This window comes from Mesoplodon densirostris, chromosome 2 (genome assembly GCF_025265405.1).
Source record: "Mesoplodon densirostris isolate mMesDen1 chromosome 2, mMesDen1 primary haplotype, whole genome shotgun sequence".
Classification (NCBI taxonomy): Eukaryota; Metazoa; Chordata; class Mammalia; order Artiodactyla; family Ziphiidae; genus Mesoplodon; species Mesoplodon densirostris.
Genome location: NC_082662.1, coordinates 138694245 through 138713958, shown reverse-complemented (window position 1 = coordinate 138713958; position 19714 = coordinate 138694245). Strand labels below are relative to the sequence as shown.

The following is a 19714-nucleotide window of genomic DNA, read 5'->3' as shown; positions in this document are numbered from 1 at the left end:
CTCTTCACATCATCTTCCCTCAATGCCTATCTGTCTCTGTGTCCAAATTTCCTTTTTTTTTTAGAATGACACACGTTGTATTTGATTAGGGCGCACTCTAATGACTGCATTTCAACTTGCTTACCTCCGTGAAGACTTTATCTCCAAGCACGATCTCATTCTGAGATACTGCAGGTTATAGGACCTCAACATCTGAATTTGGGGGGGGACACAATTCAGTCATAAAACTACTCCATCACGGTCTCTCACACATTGCTTTAAACCCCAAAACCTAAGTACCCTGCTTATGCCCCTTCTTACCTGTGACAGCCTAGTGCTTCCACATCTCATGTGCTAGTACACAGCTCACCGTAAGCATGCACTTTACGTGGACCGGAGTTCTCTGCAGTGGGAAAGGTGAGAGAACTTTTATCAAGCACCTGTTAAGGGACATACAGGCCTTGGATTTCAGGTAACAGTAGATGTCTGTTTCTTCCATGAGGCAATGCCAATATGGTACTTTTTATCCTCACACCAATAAAAATGGTATTTATACTGCACTTGGAAAGTGCCAAATACTGTTCCAAGCACTTTATATGAAGTAATTTTTTGAATGCCCACATTCAACACGCCTTTGAGGTGGGTACTATTATTTACCTCCTTCTACAGATAAGAAACTGAGGCCCAGACAGCTTAAAAAACTTGCTCAAGTCTGTAGTAACTGGTGGAGTTGGATTTGAATCTCAGTAGTTGGCTCCAGAGGCCATGCTTTTAATCATTACCTGATAGTATTTGGAAAAGGCAGGACTATTATTCTCATTGACTAGATGAGGAAACTGAAACTGAGCAGCTAAGCAACTCACTCGGGGTCATAGGGGTAAAAGGCAGAGTGAAGGCAGAATTCCTGCCCTGTAAGCCACGGGTCTTCCCTCAGAAGGGACCAAGTGTCCCGAGTCCCTCCCTTCCCCATACCCCACTCCACTTATACAGGCCCACAGGTATTAGGGCCAACACAGAATCTCTAAATCCTTATTTGTAGTTAACTGTCTCCACATCGCAGGGGGATTATGGGGCATGAAGGAAGGGAGGCACCTTCTCGACTTAGATCTAAGTCTTTTCGACTTATTTTTCCTCCCAGTCGCTTCCAGTTCAGAAGACCACTAGCCCCAAGGGGTCAGGTCTAGACCCCAGTCCCGGAATTTTCTCAGCCCGGATTAGAAGCGGGGGAGGGCGGTGGGGAAGGGGCTGGTGGGGTGCTGGGCTGCCCAGGAACACGGAGTATCATATTTCTCGCAACCCGCCAATCCTGAACGCGGGGGGGCGTGGCCACACCTGGGAGGCGCGGCCGGACGGCAGATGGGTCCGCGGCGTCCCGAGGCGCGGCGCTGACGTGAGCTTGGCTCACCTGGGCGGGGAAGGTGAGGGCCGGTGTGGGACCGGGAGCGGAGCCTGCAGTCCCTACGTGCGCAGAGCCAGGTGTTGCTTGCCCAAGCGGCCGAGGAGAGCAGTGGCGACGGGTGATCCTAACTGGGGACTTGGTTCGGAGGGACGTTCGCTTCTGGCAGCCGGATTGAAGAAAGGTGGGGACGCCAACGTCTGGAGCCTCGCTTGAGGGAGGGAGGACACGCCCGCCGGTGAAGAAGCGTCCCCTCCAGAGTTTGTGGGGGTGAGGAAAGCTTGCTTAAGGACATCTGTTTGTTTGGGGATAGCCTGTAGGGCTGGGTGCCCATCGCTCTGCTTCAGGTAGCTTTCGGGCGGTCCTAGCCCGGGGCCGCTGGGCCCTTACCGACCCCCTACTTCTGTCGACTCCCTTTCCCTCCCGCCCAACTGGAGTGTGACGCTCTCGGGCCCCTACCCACCAGCCGTCGGGGAGCGCTAAGGCTCCTCCACCACGCTGGTCCTCCCAGCTCACCGCTCCGCAGGCCCCTGGATCCCGAAGAGGGGATTTCCCAGGCCGGCCGGCGCTTGATCTTGGTGGGTGTTTTGGGAAATTGTGCGTCGGGCCGGCCAGTAAGTTTAGCCAGTTTGTTTCCTCTCCTGGGATTTGTTTAGCACAGTCAGGCCCCTGCCCTGGGCCTGAGAGACACCCGTGAATTTCCAAGTAGCGAAGCTACGTGCTGGCGAGGGCGGCGCCGGGCGTGGTTGCTCTGGGGGTGAGGCCCTCTTCGCCTGAAAGGGCTGCAGGGCTGGTATAGAGAAGTGGGGAAAGTCTTCCAGGCCTGACTGGAAAGCAGGCCCAGGGTGCCACTGTTTACAGGGAGCCTGCTGTGTGGTAAAGGGGTCATCCCTCCCCCAGCCCTGCTCTCTTGCTGTATGTCAGAAGTGGAAGCCAGGGAAGGGAGAGGAAGAAGGCGTTTGAGTAGGGGTTGGTGAAAGCTGATGCCGACCCAGGAGAGTAGTTTTCGATGTTTGTCTCCTGGGTGACAGCAGCACCTCTACCCTGTAGCTCCCTCTCCAGCCGCCAACTTCAATCAAGCAGGGAGGCAGGGTGTGGGAATTATGGCTAGAGGCCCAGAATTTACCCCTGAACAGGGCTAAACTAAACGGAGGAAAGACTGGGGAACGTGGAAGATGGCATTTCAGGTCTCTCCAGGAGGAAGGGAAAAAGCAGGACCACTCCGGAGGCCTGTCTGCAAGAAATGAGGGTGTGTGTTTTACTCTGAGCAAAACCATTGACGACTGAATCTTGGCTTTGGGGTGGCCGTGTTCCTGGAAACTAGTCTGGGCAGGGGCTGCAGAGATGGCAGTACAGGTGTTTGTAGGGGACCTGTTCCCTGGAATGGGGGTGTGAGATTGGGTGGTTTATGCCTTGGGGAGGTTGATAGTGTCCCTGCTCAGTGCCCAGTATGAGGGGAGTGGGGGGGGTTAAATCTTTGTTCTTTGGCTAGTTGAATACCTGTTGGAGACACAGGCCTTGAATTTTGCTGTGATGGCAGCTAGAGATGCCAGAGCTGAGTTAAAGTAGGCTAAGCTTGTTCTGTGGGCATTGGGATTTGAGTGGTGAGAGTGTTCTGAAAGAGGACTCTGGTTTAGGTGTGTTTAAGGGTGGGTGTCATGCAGTCTCCTCCCTAACCACTTCGTTGGCCCTCCATGCTGCTTGGATCTTTGTTGATGTCTTTCATTTACTTTCTTGGTGTATAGAAGAAGGGAGGGACTTAGAAGGCTGGGTGCAGTGGCAGGATATGGTACAGCACACTCTGACTGAGCAGTGTTGGGTCCAGGCCCCAGATAAAACACTTTGCTGTGCCTCAGTTAACCCAGCTGTAAAATGGGGATGATAACAATGGGGATGATCATTTCATTATGAGGATGAAATCAGACACGTTAAACAAAAGCGCATGAAAAAACTGTTAAGCCTATGTAGGTAGAGGATTGTTGTTACCATGGTTTCATTAGCTGAAGGCCATCATCTTTTATATCTCCCAGTGACCAAGAAATGTCTTAGCTTCCTGTGGTTAAAAAAAATACTACTTGTAGTGTTTTGTTTTTAAGTTGTGAATCGACACACGGCATTGTAGGAAAATGTGAATCGTATATAAAAGTACTTAGGCACGTATAAAATTTACCCACAGTCCTATCACCAGGTAACCACTAAGAACTTCTTGTCGCATCGATGTATTATTTGTTTCCCTTTCAAAAATTCTCTGTGCTTATGTACACAAGTGCTCGTTCTGTTACAAGATGGAGATACTACTATACAGTCAATATTGTATGATGCCTTTTTCCCCCTTAAGTACATATTTAAACATTTTCCCAAATCCAGTAAAAATTCTTCAGATGCCTCGATGTTAATGGCTACTTGCTATTGCAACCTATGAATGTCTAATTAGATATTTTTCTCTGTGATCTTGGTTGCTTCCAAAGTTTGCCTCTCTGCCTGTTCTTATAGTCTTAGGTGCTGGGTGGCAGGTGGAGGAGATCTCGGTGGACTTTCAGAAGGTGGAGAGGGTTAGCTGTGATGGAGGTGGGGCATAGAGGAGGAGGAGGCTGGGGCAGCGTTGCTCCTGTGTACTGCCATCTTGGGAGAATGCTGAGAACACAGGGCTCTAGAACTTAGGCATCGACCTCTAAGGGTGGCTGCCTCTCCCTCCCCAGCACTCTGTGCAGTTCCTTGCGTTGGCCTGGTTGCCTTAATTTTTTTTTTTGATGTGCTGTGGATCAACTAGGATAAGCCCTTTTCTTCAAAGCCCATGATCTGTCAAGAGGTGGATTTCACGTGTCTGCCAGGCCTCGAAGCAAGACTGACCAATATTGCAACAGAAATTCTCGAAAGCCCCTCACTAGGTGGACCAGTTTGCTGCCCATTTCCCTGTTCTCTTTGTTCTTCCCTTACCCCATCCCCCTTCCCCCAGGCCAGGACTGAGGAAGAGAAGGCTAGAACTTGCCCTGGGGAGAATATGCATTCCCTCCTCCTTATAAGGTAAATGTTCTCCATGGTTTGATAGCTTGACTCTGCAGTCCTACAGAGCAACCTACACGGAGGCCAAGAACATGGGGGTGGGGGGCACTTGAGTACCGAGTGCTACCTCACCTACCCACTGTGAGCTGCTCCCAGGGGGGAAGGTTTCAGTTGCAGAACTTGGTAATTGGGTCAGAAGGCTCAGGTGAGAGCAGGTCCTGCCTCGCTCTTAAAGTGCCAGTGACCGAGCTGGGTTTGAGTTTTCCCATTTGTTGGGAGCCTGGCTGGGGAGAGAAGTGGCCTTAGGACCCACCCCTTAAGCTAAGTTCCTCCGAGGGGGAGCCTTCGGGGGAGCCTTTGGCTGACTCAGCTGGTTTGGGTTCTGAACCGCGATCCAGGTGGGAATCTTTCTGGGTGGGAAGGTGACTTATTTATCTTCCTTTTCTCAGGTCAGTGGATGTTTGAGCAATTCCAATGTGGATTTCTTCAGGGAGTCTGATGAGAACATTGTGTTTAGTAACTAATGTCGCCCTTGTCACACAGTAGCTGACGGACAAATATTTGTTGAATGAACGTCCTTTTGCAGGCCTGTCTTTCTCACCCGAAGTAAAAACAAAGAGAAATGAGAACGCCAAAAAATCTAAACACAACACCCCAGGCAAACACTTCTCCGGTAACTGCTTTTTCCTTTAGGCACCCAATCTGGGCAGGCCTTTGTTTCCCCGCTGTGAGCGCTGGCCGCTGCCACCAATGTTATCTGCTACGCTATGCCCTTTATGAGAATCAATTGCAGACTTTACCCAGGCTGGCTCCAGCAACCAATCAGTTCAATTCAGCCTCTGTGGGGAGGTAAACAGACCCAGGTGAGGAGGCTGTCCCAGCAGTACAGAGCTTGTCTTATGACTGGCTTTAGTACTCTATAGGGTTAGGAACTGTGGTATTTGATCATTCTAGGGCATCTTAGCTTTACCAGACTCAGATACAGGGCAGGGTTCTTACACTTTGTCTCCAGTGCTCCCAAGCCTTCTCCTAGACACTGGATTGTCGTGGGGATAACCAGCTCAGACCCCCACACCCCGCATTTTTGTTTTGTTTTGTTTTGTTTGGTGCAGAAACTTTGGGTGGCCCAGAGAAAGTTAAACTGACTTGAGGCCCAGCTCTCAGATCCCTGTGGATACACTGCCTGCCCATCTATGTAAGTGAGGACTTTGGAACCAGGGACCATCCCTCGCCTACTTCTCTCTCATCCTGATGGTGTCATTTCTTACTAAAATATTCCCATTCACCTTAGTTGTCTAAAAAGAGAGCATGCTTCAAGTTCTTGCCTATATACCTGCTATTTCTGTAACTTTTTTCTTCCTTCTCCCGAGATGAGATTGAAAAGAGCAGTTTCTCTTCTCTTCCCTTGGTACTTGCGGAAGGACTGTTTTCCTGCAGGGATGACATCATCTCTTTATTTTTCTGCCTCAGGATTTAAATAGAAGAAATGTGATCTACTTACGTGATAAGTCTGATTTGGCTAGAGCATGAAAAATAAATGGCTTTGGAATAAGAATCAAAAGAACCTTTTAACCTGTTTTCTTTTCTTCCCCACCTGGCACAGTTTATTCCCATATTTAGTTTCTTTGCTGTAATCTAATGGAACTGTAGCTCTATCATATGGGAACAGTGGCTGGGACCTTTTCCCAGGGGCTGGCCTAATTCTCCTCTCCCCATTTCTTCCCCCTTCCCCCAACCCAGATCATGGCTCTCCACCCCCGCCGAGTTCGGCTGAAGCCCTGGTTGGTGGCCCAAGTGGATAGTGGCCTGTACCCTGGGCTCATCTGGCTACATAGGGACTCCAAACGCTTCCAGATTCCCTGGAAACATGCCACCCGGCATAGCCCCCAACAAGAGGAGGAAAATACCATTTTCAAGGTAAAGGTATTCTTTTACCATCTGACTTGAAGTGTTTTCCAGTTCTCTCACACCCTTCTGGTTTTTTGTTCTTCTGTTTTCAATTTTGGCTTGAAGAAGGTACTAGATCCAAAATGCTGATGCAACAAAAAGAATGTTTATGATGGGGGGTGGGGGCAAACTTAGCAGGCATAGTAATTTCTCTTGTTGGGGCATGTCTGTTATGGTTGAGGCCATTTATTCTTTCCCATTGGTGAAAGCTACTCAACTCACATCCCAAGGGATCCCAGGTGTGATTGGCTAAACTCCTGTAAGTGTGTGTATGCTGTGTATGTTGTTCTAGAACTCCCAAGGATCAGCCAGCAATCAACCCTTCATTCGCTCAGGGCTCTTGCTCTGGCCCGGGAATGGCTGTCCAGATCAGGGCAGAACTCCTGAGTGTTCGCAGGCTCCTAACAGCCTGTAGAATGGGTGTCGAGGGCCCTTTGCAAGTTTTTCTTTTGATGTTAAAACCTTTTGCCCCATCCATAACCTCCGCTTAAAAATGAAAGGCGATTTAATTACAGGTTTTTATTCTACAAATATGTTTTCTTAACTGAAGAGTAGCTCTGATGTGAGAGTTATTTTGCTTCACTGAAACTAAGATTGAATCACGTGGCATTTCATAAAATGTCAGTGAGACCAAAGTCTAAGACAGAAGTAGGTGGGAAGCTCGTTGTGGGAAGGGGTATTATGTGGTTTGTAACTCCGGAGCCCATGCCTCTGCTCTAGACCAACTTCTCTGTGCTGGTCAGTCTTCCATCTCATGAGTAGCTTTAGTTCCTGCACTCCCAAGACACGGAGAAATGAGTTTGCCCATTTCTTCCCTGACTATAAGTTGGAAGTCAGAAGTGAAATCCAGTCCCTGCCCTGAGCCTCTCAAGATCGATGCTCCAGGTTCTTGCTGAGACTGGGCCAGGAAAGGTGGGCTCATACCTCAAAGGAGGGAGAGCCAACTTAGAGTTGTTTCCCACCCAACTCAGTTATATTGGGTGTAGAGATGAGAGGTAGAAGAAAAATTGGCCTGTGAATATTAGAAAGTAAATGAATGCTTTTAATGTAAACATTAAATAATGATATGAAAGTGGTAAGGAAAACATCTGTAAATCAGCACCAACTACTGGAGCTGGCATCAGAGGGGGATGGGCCTGCCCTGGCCCAGCTGGCCTCTCGCTGTGGCCTTGGTCTGAAACTGGACTTGCTGTTGAAGTGCCTGGTGGTGGCTGGCCATGTGGGAGGAGACTGGTTCCTGAAAGCTCCACTCGTGAGAATGTTCTGTATGCTCAGGGCTTGAGGAAAAATTGGCTGTGGGAAGCTGCTTTGTCCTACTTATATCTGTGTATCTGTTTGCAGAATGCTAAGGGAGGGCCTGGGTGTCAGGAGAAGAGTGAGGGTGCTTTCACAGATCCCAAGCTCTGACAGGCCTTTGGCAGGATATGGGGTGTGGGCCGTTCTGACTAGCATTAAGTGGGTGCCTGCTGCATACCCTAGGTCCATTATCTCATTTGCTTCTCGAGAACACTGTAAGGGGGGCGGCACCCTCATGTTACAGATGCAGAAGCTGAGTCTCAGGGGGGCTAAGTAACTTGCCCAAGTCACATAGCCAATAAGCGGTGGGGTTAGGGTTTGAACCCAGGCCTATCAGCTCCCCCATTATCAGACGGCCCCTTCTGACCAGGAGCTGGAAGACCTGGCTTCAGATCCTACTACCATCCCTTGCATGTGTGGTCTTGAACAAGTCACATAATCTCTTTGGGCTTTAGCTTCCCCTTCAGTAAAATGGGGCTAAAACCAGTCTTGCCTGCCTCACAGGATTGTTGTGAGAATTGAGTGAAATCAGTGTGTGGGAAGGGACTCGTAAATTGCCATGAAAATGCAGAGACTATGTCCATTTTAGGAAGAGAAATAGGGACCTGCCCAGTGACCAGGATCTCAGAGGCAAGACGCAGAATGGGTTTGAATAAGGGATGTTTATAAAGCACAACGATTGTCATGTGGTGGGTACCACCCTCTGCTGCATCAGCCTCAGGTTCTCTGCATCATCTGAGTGGGCCCTGGGGAATGGCTGTGTTGTGAGCAGGTTGTTAGTCTGGCTGCTCTCTGTGGAGGGGCAGGGATTCAGGGAGCCACAGAAATTTTGCAGACCTGTGCCAAAGTCAGCACAGCCCAAGCCAGCTGGATGGGGCCAGAGCGGGAGTGGGCACGGAGGATCAAGCAAAGAGAGGGGAAAACGTGAGGAGGCAGCAGCCAGGTACTGCCAGGGGCAACTGGAGACGTGCCTCTCCGACACTGGGGACTGATGAGGTTGAAATCCCCTGCAGGGGGTTGGATGGAATGGAGCCTGCTGAGTGCCCAAGGGCAGCAGCTTTGTCAAACTGCTTCATTCCATACTGCACACCAAGTGGAGGAGCCCCCAGGTCTGAGAAGATGGTAAGAAGAAATGAGTGCATTGGAGGAGAAGGATTTAGCTCGGCTGTTGAGAGAAGCTTCCTCATGATTGTGAGGCTCTGCAGGGATTGACTGAGGGAGACCAGAGAGCTCAAAGGATGGGGCCGGAAAAGTTCCATTTCGGCTTGAGGAAGTAGTCTAGTTCAGGAGCAGAGGCGGGGAGTTGGGACCGGACAAGCGATGTGCCCTGTCCACTTGAACAAGCTGCCGTGTGCTTCCTGACCTTGAGTCCTCTGCAAAAGACATCCCCCTTTTCTGCACCAGCACATACGTCACAGCCCTGAAGAAAGTGTAGACATCTGAGATACGTTAACAGTGGGGGAGAGCTGATATCCCGTGAACAGACACATAAATGCCCGTTAGACCTGGAAATTGAAAACCAGAGAGGCGGGGCCGCACTGGTCTTGGCCCAGGCCACCAGCCACTGGTGTTCCCAGCAAAATGTTCCCAATGTGGGAGTTTGAGGAAGCAGGGAAAGGCAGGTGGTGTGAGTTTATTAGGACTTGAGGCCCTCAGCCTCGCACTGAGGCCAGCTGAACCCCCAGAGTGTGCTTCCTGCCCTCCTATGGGCTGCTACTCCTAAAGGTACTTGGTTTCAACAGTTATTTGTGCATCAGATTACAGACTGAAGGGAGAGGGAGCAGCAAGCCTAAATTCTTCATATCATACGCCACCTCCCTTTCTCGTCTTATTATATAAGCAATTCATGTGTAAAACAAATAAGGCAAACAAAACAAAACAAAACTACCTGAAATCTTGCTATCCAAAAGTTACCATTAGTATTTTGGTGTATACTTGTTCCAGAGTTTTCTTTATTTTCAACCCTTCATTAAGGCCATTGTAGTCTTGACAGATGATGCTGGCACAAGCACTTGAGATGAGGCTCCTCTTTTTAAAAGACTGTATTTGCATTTGGCTTAATTTCCCTCAGGCCCTGCCTTGCCTGGTCCCCAGCGTGGTGTTTTCTGCTGCAGTCTCTGTCAGTTGGAGTTGGGGTGATGGGGCGGTCAGGCAGGGCTGTGTGTATCTGTGTCTGTATGAGGGAGGGCGGGCACACTTTCAGTGTTTCCGGGCAACAAGCAGGCACTCACTGCAGTTTCCTATCCCTCAGGCCTGGGCTGTGGAGACAGGGAAGTACCAGGAAGGGGTGGACGACCCCGACCCAGCTAAATGGAAGGCCCAGCTCCGCTGTGCGCTCAACAAGAGCAGGGAATTCAACCTGATGTACGACGGCACCAAGGAGGTACCCATGAACCCAGTGAAGATATATCAAGTGTGTGACATCCCCCAGCCCCAGGGCTCTATCATTAACCCAGGTGAGGCCCCAGCTGCTGGGGAGAAGGTGGACAGTGTGCCAGGTTCTGGGCTGGGCCCTTAAAGCGATAGTCGACTTGAAAGTCGCCTCGCTTACAAAGTTGAAGACTGGTAAATAAAGCAAGAAATCCTGTCCCTAGAAAGAACCCAGAGAACAAAAGATACAAACTCAGCACAGTCTTCCTGCCCACGCACTGGAACAGTAAAGCATTAGAAAGAAGAGGGGGTATTGAGTTCTATAAAAAATAACTTCTCTTGGGACTCAACACTGAGAAGAGAGGCCAGGTAGTTTACAAGAAGGAGGGATTAAAACTTAGAAGGTCTGAGTTATAAACCTCGGTCTTTCCATCTCACTACTTGTGGGACATTGAATCAAGTCATTCAACCTTTTGAGCCTCAGCTTCTCTCACTATAAAATCTGGGTTCTCATCTTTCCTGCGTATTTCAAAGGCTGTTCTAAGAATCAATTGACATGACATTATGAAGGCTATTAAGTTCTCTTTATAAATGATGGGTAAGTGATCATTTAATTTGTATGGTATTTTTCCTAGGAGAATACCACCTGATCCCTATATTTACTCAATGTTTAGCAAGTTCCGACTAAGAGCCAGATAATTTAGACTTGACCTGCAGTGAATCTAGTGAGGCTCTGCCATGAGGGAAGGGTCTGTTTTCACAGTAAGCTTATAAAGGAGAGAAGCTGTGCTCCTTGGGTCGTTAGAATGGATGCTAATGTGTAGAAAGGGGTTTAGAATAGGAATTAAAAGATTTCTAGGAGAAGGGAGTAGGGTCTGCAGCTCCTGGATAGGGGAGGGGATGAGAGCTTGCACTGGGGCTCCGTAGGAGGAGCTGGGAGTGGGGTGAACACCCTTGGTTCCCACTCTTTGGCATTGAGGGTGCACACTGAACCCAGGAACCTCTGTGCCGGCAGTGCCTAGCTTGAACAGTGGGTCAGCTGCAGGGATGACCGTGCAACGTGAGCGCCTCACTTCTGACCTTTGTGTGTGTGTGTGTGTGTGTGTGTTTCTCGGGTAGGATCCACTGGATCTGCTCCTTGGGATGAGAAAGATAATGATGTGGATGAAGAAGATGAGGAAGATGAGCTGGACCAGTCACAGCACCACGTTCCCATCCAGGACACCTTCCCCTTCCTGAACATCAATGGTGAGTGGGGTGGGGGGTGGGACAGAGGCATGGAGAGGATGTAAGGGGCTTTGATTTTGCAACCGTTGACACCATATCCACCATTGCACTGGGAGCAGCGACCAGGCCCTGGGGCCAGGCTGCCAGTCTGTTAGCAAGTAGGAGTCCTAGGCAAAGGAACTCCGTAGGCATAGTTATCCCAGTGGGGTGGCTTCTAGGCAGAGAGAGCATCTTCTGAATCTTATGTGATAATTCAGAGAAATTAAAAAATTAAATTCCTTCTCAATCCCGCATACAAATACACAAGCTGTTATAAATGTTGCTGATTTCCTTCAGGCCAAGTGCAGGGATCATTTTCGTGAATTGTAGGCAAACTCTTCTGCTATTTCCCTCGGTACAAATTTTCTGTCACTGCCTTAACAGCCTCTGCTAAGGCTGTATCATGGGAAACTTGTGGCTCTACAGCTCTTAATACTAGGCTCTGATAAAATTTCTCTACTAGAGACTTTTATCTTTTTTTTAATTGACTTTTTGAATTCCGCTTCCCAGGAAAGATGAGTTTACAGGTTGGAGGGTCACTGTGAGACAGAGCAGGTACTGCGTCTCCCATTGCACGTTCTGAGGACGCTCAGCCACAAGGTGAACTGCTCTTCCACAGCATCTTCACTTGAACTGTCCACTGATATGCTCCTAGTCATATGACTTGCATTCAGTTGAGTAGCTTTTCACTACTTTTAGAAAAGTTCCATCTGGCTGCTAGGGTCAAATGAGATACTTTTGCCACCTAGAAAATTTAGTATATCCAGATGATTCCTGTAGGATTTTGGAGTCCCCTTCCCTAGGTGATGCCCCTTCTTTTGAGAATCAGGAAATGACTCTTATCTGTCTACTTGCCCTCCTTGACTTACCCTGTCATTTATAACCTTGCAACCAAGTGATGAGTAAAGACAGCGATCATAGAGCTCTCTCAGGTGAATATTGCCACAGCTACATTCCCACTTGGTGCAATTTTAAGATTTGGACATTTGGAAATGTGAGATCCTTTCCCAAATCTTTGGCTCACTCATTCTGTTATTCTCACCCCTTAAAAGGATGCAACCCATTTCCAGGATCATGATTTCCCTTTTTTTTTTTTTTTCATGTTTTTTTAAAGCTAATATTGTGTGTCCTTACGTTATGGGCCACCTTGGATCCTTTATGGAAACATGTGAACATATATTAAATAAAAAAGTAAAATGGGTACATAGATATAACCAGACTCGTACACAAAGGGTCAAAGAAACCTTAACCTCTGTGATTTCAGAGCTGTTGGGCAGAGGAAGAAGAATTGTTGAAGGATAGATGCTTAAAAGGTGAGGCTAGGGGGAAAAATCTGTAAACTTTGGAGTGAGCCAACTTTGACAATAGCAGGGATATAGGATGTGTTTTTCATTCTCTCTTTTAAAAGCTTTAACTGGATACTTTTGAATAAATAATACTCTTACATGGTTTAAAATTCATAATGGTACAAAAAGGAAATCAGCTGAAAGGTTTTCCTTCTAACCTGTCTGAACAGTTCCTTCCCTGGAAGGGAGACAGATCTTTCCAGGTTCTTGAGTATCCTTCCAGATGTTTCATGCGTGTAAAAAAGTATGTGTTTGTTTTTAAAGGAATTTCTATACATTAACACTTACTCGAAGCTAATCAACCAATTTAGTTGAGTTCATTTTACGGAAGACAACCAGTTTCTGTTTAATTGCTGGGTTCCAATTTTGTAACAGGGAATCTCTCATTCATGCTTGTTCTAATTTAACCCCAGGGAGTGCCCACTTGTCTGTTAATCATCAGCAAATGCATGTTTTCAGAATTATGAGTTTATGAGAGAACTAATAAGATTAGGAAGTAGAAGCAGCAGAGCCTTATTTCTTTTGGTGTTTGTTGGGGGAATTACTGATGGGCTACCACACTGAGTTGTGGTCCAATGTTGGACCTTTTAGGTTTGAGAGCTTCGGAGCCAGGTGATATGCATGTGTGGTGCTCCTGCCTGCTCACCCACATCCTTCTGTTCTAGGTTCTCCCATAGCACCAGCCAGTGTGGGCAACTGCAGTGTGGGCAACTGCAGCCCCGAAGCAGTGTGGCCCAAAACGGAACCTCTGGAGATGGAAGTACCCCAGGCACCTATACAGCCTTTCTATAGCTCTCCAGAGCTGTGGATCAGCTCTCTCCCAAGTAAGTGAGCCTTGATTTTCTAGCTGGATCTTCAGCTCCTATTACAGTCCATTTCCTGCCCCACCTTCTGCCTCCATTTCTTTGCCATGTATAGAATAGTCCCCCAGGCAGCCTCTGTGTCTGGTTCCTGGCTGGCTGATGAGTCACCAGGAACTAAAGAAACATTAGCCCATACCTACTTGCCCATGGGGATGCTCTGATTGGTGCTGTGCAGCTCTAGGTTACTCACCTGTTAGGTGGGTGGAAGGCCTGGGTTTATCAGTTTGCCCAGGGGATTTGTGGGATGGGGAAGTTAATGACTGTGGATTTGGTCAAGGAGGCCCTTGGGTTTTGAGGGACTTTAGGACCCAGAGAAAATCTCTTTCAGAATTGGGTACACATTGATCTCAGTGAAGAATCATTGTCATTGCACCTCCCTTTCACACTACACATGGTAGGGGAGGTGCGGGGGGAGTACTAGCATTTTGTCCAAGAGGCTGATAGCTTTGATAAGACCTATAGAGTTCAATGGACACTTGCTGAGTGAAAATTTACTTTGTTGTGAACTGTGTCCTTCTGTGATATATTATTAGAACATATCAACGGTGTGTGCTCATCTGTGTAATTTTCAGAAATATGCCTTGGTATTTCTTATTGTTCCTCTGGTGTATTTAAACAGTGAGTCAAAAATGATACACAGGGCTTCCCTGGTGGCGCAGTGGTTGGGGGTCCGCCTGCCGATGCAGGGGACGTGGGTTCGTGCCCCGGTCTGGGAGGATCCCACGTGCCGTGGAGCGGCTGGGCCCGTGAGCCGTGGCCACTGGGCCTGTGAGTCCGGAGCCTGTGCTCCGCAGCGGGAGAGGACACAACAATGAGAGTGCTGCATACCACACACACACAAAAAAAAGATACACAAACCAGATGCTGCCTTAGTTTTCAGCTCCTTCCAATGCCTATTGATGTAAAGACTCAGTCAGTACAAAATGGGGAGACCGGGACCCAGAACTTTGGTTGGAGAAATTCTAGCTGTTAGGGTGTGGTGACTGAACAGTGATAGTATAGATGGAATTTGAACTATTTGCTTCAAGGCAGCCTTTTGAGTGAATATTCCAGGGATATGTTGATGTCTCCCTTTGTTGCAGGAAGGATAACTATGGCAGTGGCCTTCCTGAATGCTGGTTGAAAGGTGGCTTGATCTTGATGGACTTGCATTGCATGAGTCTTAGGGATGGACGGGCAGAGCAGCAGAGCAGGACTCTCACTGTCCCCCTCCTCACCTTGCAGTGACTGACCTGGACATCAAATTTCAGTACCGTGGGAAGGAGTATGCACAGACCATGACGGTGAGCAACCCCCAGGGCTGCCGGCTCTTCTATGGAGACCTGGGTCCCATGCCTGACCAGGAGGAGCTCTTTGGTCCCGTCAGCCTGGAGCAGGTCAAGTTCCCAGGTCCAGAGCACATCACCAATGAGAAGCAGAAGCTGTTCACCAGCAAGCTGCTAGACGTCATGGACAGAGGACTGATCCTGGAGGTCAGCGGTCATGCCATCTATGCCATCAGGCTGTGCCAGTGCAAGGTGTACTGGTCTGGGCCATGTGCCCCATCGCTTGTTGCCCCCAACCTGATCGAGAGACAAAAGAAGGTCAAACTGTTTTGTCTGGAAACGTTCCTTAGTGGTGAGTCTTTTTTCAGACGATTGATGGTGGGAACTGCTCCCTGCGAGTCTGTCTTCCTCCTTCCTGCCCCCCTTTCCTGGCTCTGCAAAGATCTTAACCAAACGGTTTCTTCTGGAGGAAGTCAAGGTAGAAGGGGACCTTGATTCTGAAAAATAAAAGTGACCTGGGCAACAAAGAAGGGTGTTTCGCTCCAAAGCTATGCATTTGAAGCCAGTTTTAGGTGGTTGTGGCCCCTTTATTGGCAGAAGAAGGAGACAGCCTTATTGCTCCCCACATTCTACCAGCTTATCCTTAACTTTGGAAGGTGACCCTGTTTATCATAATCCGCAAAACATATACTCTTCTCATTTGGGACATATTTGCGTGGCAAATTTAAGCAGACATATTTAGGGAGAGCACTGAGATGTGAATTTTCCAATGTGATTTGAACCCTAAGTCTGGTTTAAGCGGTGTCCAGTAGAACTGTCTGCAATGATGAAAATGTTCTATATTTGTATTGTTCAGTATGGTAGCCACTAGCCACATGTGGCTATTGAGTATGTAGATGTAACTAATGTGACTAAGGAACTACTTAATTTTAGTGAATTTAAATTCAATACCCACATGATGTGGCCAGTGGCTACTATTCTGGACAGTGTAAAAGAAAGTGTTTACTGAGTAGGTGTGGAATGACCCAGTACCCCAAACTCCATGCTCTTCCGTGTTCTGCAGATCTCATTGCCCACCAGAAAGGACAGATAGAGAAACAGCCACCATTTGAGATCTACTTATGCTTTGGGGAAGAATGGCCAGATGGGAAACCTCAGGAAAGGAAACTCATCTTGGTTCAGGTGAGGAGATAATAATGTGTCAGCAACTCTTTGCCTTTTTATTAATGCTTTAGCCCGTAGGTCTGGACTTGAGCCCTGAGTGAGGATCCATCAGCCTCTGCGGGCTTTAATCCCATCAGATGTAGCAACTTGAGCTTTGTACATTGTACAGTAGGACCAGGCTGGAGAAAACAGTGTCCTCAAAGCAAGTGACTGATTCAGGGGAGACCTTATTCTCTTACTGACTAATATTAGAGTCTTGCTGAAACCTAATAGGATATGACTCTTTCTAGCTCTTTTGGAAAAACCTTTTGAGGTACTTTTAAGAACGTGTTCTTATTCTGGAAAGTGGCAGCAAGACCACTTGGGTTTGGCTGTGGATTTGTGCATCAAGACAGGCAGTAGATGAAATTTGGATAAAAGTCTTGCTAAATAAGCAGTTATTTATTTAGGCATGTGATGTGATGCTACTTCTAGGTTCTTTACCTTCATTTGAACCAAATTCTAAAGTGAACCTTGGCAGGATGGTCCAGAGAGATGAAGGCATAGTCTGTATCTAGACATTAAAGTGGTGGGCTTCCCCACAGCCTCACTGGTCCTGCCTTCAATCTTGGGCCCCTGCTGCTGTTTAAAAATACCCTTTCCTCAGTGGATAGCTGTGTGCTCTGTGTCCTGAACAGGTCATTCCGGTGGTGGCTCGGATGATCTATGAGATGTTTTCTGGTGATTTCACACGATCCTTTGACAGTGGCAGTGTCCGCCTGCAGATCTCAACGCCAGACATCAAGGATAACATTGTTGCTCAGCTGAAGCAGCTGTACCGCATCCTGCAAACCCAGGAAAGCTGGCAGCCTATGCAGCCCACCCCCAGCATGCAACTGTCCCCTACCCTGCCAGCCCAGTAATCATGAATGCCGTCTTCCTTCTCTTTTTTACAATATTGTACATATGATTTTTAAAATTAGATTTAACCAGCTTTTAAACCTTTCTTCTTTCTAACAATATTAGTACTCTCTGACTCTCCAGATGTGCCTTTTAAAGTTGATTTAATTTATGGAAAAATCACCCTTCATACTTTCCCTTTCTTTTTTAAACCTCCCCATGGTAGTGTAATGTAGTAGAAGGAGATTTGGCCTGGGAGTTTGGACACCAGGGTTCTAGCTGCAGCTTTGCTTCCAGTGGTGTGACCTTGAACCAAGTCGTTTAGCCTCTGGGCTTCAGATTCATTACTATAAAATGAAGGAGCTGGAATGATGCCTGAAATAATGCCAGCTTTAAAACTCTGACTCAGTGACTTCATTCTACTTGTACAAGGCAAAACTGCCTGGAACAGAACATTTCTGCCTTGTTCTTGCACCATTTTTTTTTTTTTTTTTTTTTTTTTGCTTTCATTAAAGTTCCCTCAAGCACTGATTTGTCCAGGATTGATCTCCGTTTGACCTGTTCTGCTAGTATAGTAAGCTGGCTCCCTGATGGGGGAAGAGGGAGGGAGGGGCACCGGCTGGTTGCTTGGGAACCAAGCTAGATATCTAAATAGAAATAGGTGCCAAAGTCTGAAAGTCACCAAGCCTGTGGAGTAAAAACTCACAAATTGAGCTTCTAAAGGGAAGCTGTTGATGTAGAAGGCTTAGGGATTCTGTAGAAGAATTGGCTGTCAGGTTTTCAACTTATCACCACTGAAATATGGGCATACCTCGGAGATATTGCAGGGCTATTCCCAAACCACTGCAATAAAGTGAATATTGCAATAAAGCAAGTCACACAAATTTTTTGGTTTCCCAGTACGTATAAAAGTTATGTTTACATTACACTGTAGTCTGTTAAGTGTGCAATAGCATTATGTCTAAAAGTACAAATGTGCATACCTTAATTAAAAATACTTGGGGACTTCCCTCGTGGTGCAGTGGTTAAGAATCTGCCTGCCAATGCAGGGGACATGGGTTCGAGCCCTGGTCTGGGAAGATCCCACATGCCGCGGAGCAACTAAGCCTGTGTGCCACACTACTGAGGCTGCGCCCTAGAGCCCGCGAGCCACAACTACTGAGCCCGCATGCCACAACTACTGAAGCCCGCATGCCTAGAGCCTGCGCTCCACAACAAGAGAAGCCACCGCAATGAGAAGCCTGTGCACTGCAATGAAGAGTAGCCCCCGCTCGCTGCAACTAGAGAAAGCCCGCGCACAGCAACAAAGACCAAACGCAGCCAAAAGTAAATAATAAATTAATTAATTAAAAAAAAGATACTTGATTGCTAAAAAATGGTAACCATCATCTGAGCCTTCAGCAAGTCATAATCTTTTTGCAATAGTTACATCAAAGATCACTGATCACAGATCACCATAACAAACATAACAATAAAAAAGTTTTAAGTATTGTGAGAACTACCAAAGCATCACACACAGACATGAAGTGAAAAAATGCTGTTGGAAAAATGGCGCCAATAGGCTTGCTTGACGCAGGGTTGCCACAAATCTTCAATTTGTAAAAAACACAGTATCTGCAAAGTGCAATAAAGCAAAACACAATAAAATGAGGTATGTCTGTACCACTGTATGTGTGTGGTAGACGACAGTATATAACTCAGTGATAGCCTTTGGAGAGGACAGAGCTCTCTTGTTCTTTTTTCCCTTCCTTGAGGAAGACCTGAGAGTGAGCTGGGCATCCAGGACCAACTCCTGTGACCACAGAGGAGACAGGGACAGTTCCTCCTTGTATGGAGATGTTTACAGTCTTCCTGTCATTTGGATATTTTGTGGATGGGAAAAGGGGGGTGTTAAATGTGTAAAGGTCGAGGTGAAGAAGGGCCGAGCAGTGCTTTTCTGGAAATGGCTCACCTAGCACAAACCTGCTTGTCTCCCTTCCTGGTGGAGGTAGCTGGGTGTGAACAGTTAAGGTGAAGAGTGTAGATTAAGGTGTAGAACATTGCAGCTATGGCTGCCACAAACCGGTCGGATCTATTAACGTTCGCTCTGTCCCTGACCCGTTGACTCTCTTTTGTTTTTGTTTGTTTTGTTTTTTAGGATGAAATTATACATAATTTAAACTCCAGGACCTAAATGGAAAACAAGATGCTTATCCCTGGTTGCAGGTTCCAACCCTCCTGAATACTGATACCTATGTGTGCCATGCCATATTAAGAAAGTCCATGTCTGGTCTGCTACCCTTAAAGCAAGCCACCTCCTACTTGCTACTGTAGTTGAGCTAGCTGTAAAGTTGTGCTAGCTTTATTTCAAAAGCCCCTCAATCACAAGTGGCAATGGGACTTATTTATTTAGAAAGCTTAAGCTGTGGTTTTAGGGTCTCTAAGGGACCTAGTAGTATCTGCTGTTACTAAAGCATGACCAAGAGAAATCTGGGTGTTCTCTCTAAGGGACCTAGTAGAATCTGCTGTTACTAAAGCATGACCAAGAGAAATCTGGGTGCTCAGGGGCTCAGCTGTGAGCAGAAGTTGGGCTTCTAGAGACCAAGAAACATGCAAGGTATAGGAACGTTATATTTTGGGGGCATTGTGTTGAGTGGGTGAAGTGAGGGATTTGGTCTTGATGTCTGGCTGCCTCTGTCTGTATCTGCATAGCTCAAAGTTAAAAAGAATCCACAGAAAATACATTGGGAGGGCAACTGCTGGATCTGGGCTGGTCTCTTCCCCTTATTCTGTGAGACGCTAACAGCCAGGCTGTACACCTGGGTGGGGGCCCAGAAAATGTGAGCTGGCAAAGGGTATAGAGAACGGTGTTCTTAAGTGCCAAGAAGGGTTGAACATTTAGTATGTGATTGTAATGAAAAGCTGATGAATATGTTAGAGGAATGGATGAGTGGTTTTATG

General features: G+C 47.4%; 1 protein-coding gene and 1 pseudogene across 1 annotated transcript; one reads left to right on the top strand and one right to left on the bottom strand.

The window, feature by feature from the left end:
• The window catches only part of LOC132484442 (interferon regulatory factor 6-like), a 97254-nt pseudogene that overhangs the window by 35537 nt on the left and 42003 nt on the right, over positions 1-19714 (bottom strand).
• LOC132484441 (interferon regulatory factor 6-like) lies at positions 5001-17240 on the top strand. The gene is made up of 8 exons (XM_060090959.1): positions 5001-5051; positions 6119-6295; positions 9873-10077; positions 11111-11239; positions 13269-13427; positions 14691-15083; positions 15795-15913; positions 16573-17240. Exons 1-8 carry the CDS (start codon positions 5001-5003, stop codon positions 16795-16797), a joined length of 1458 nt encoding a protein of 485 aa, XP_059946942.1. The 3' UTR covers positions 16798-17240.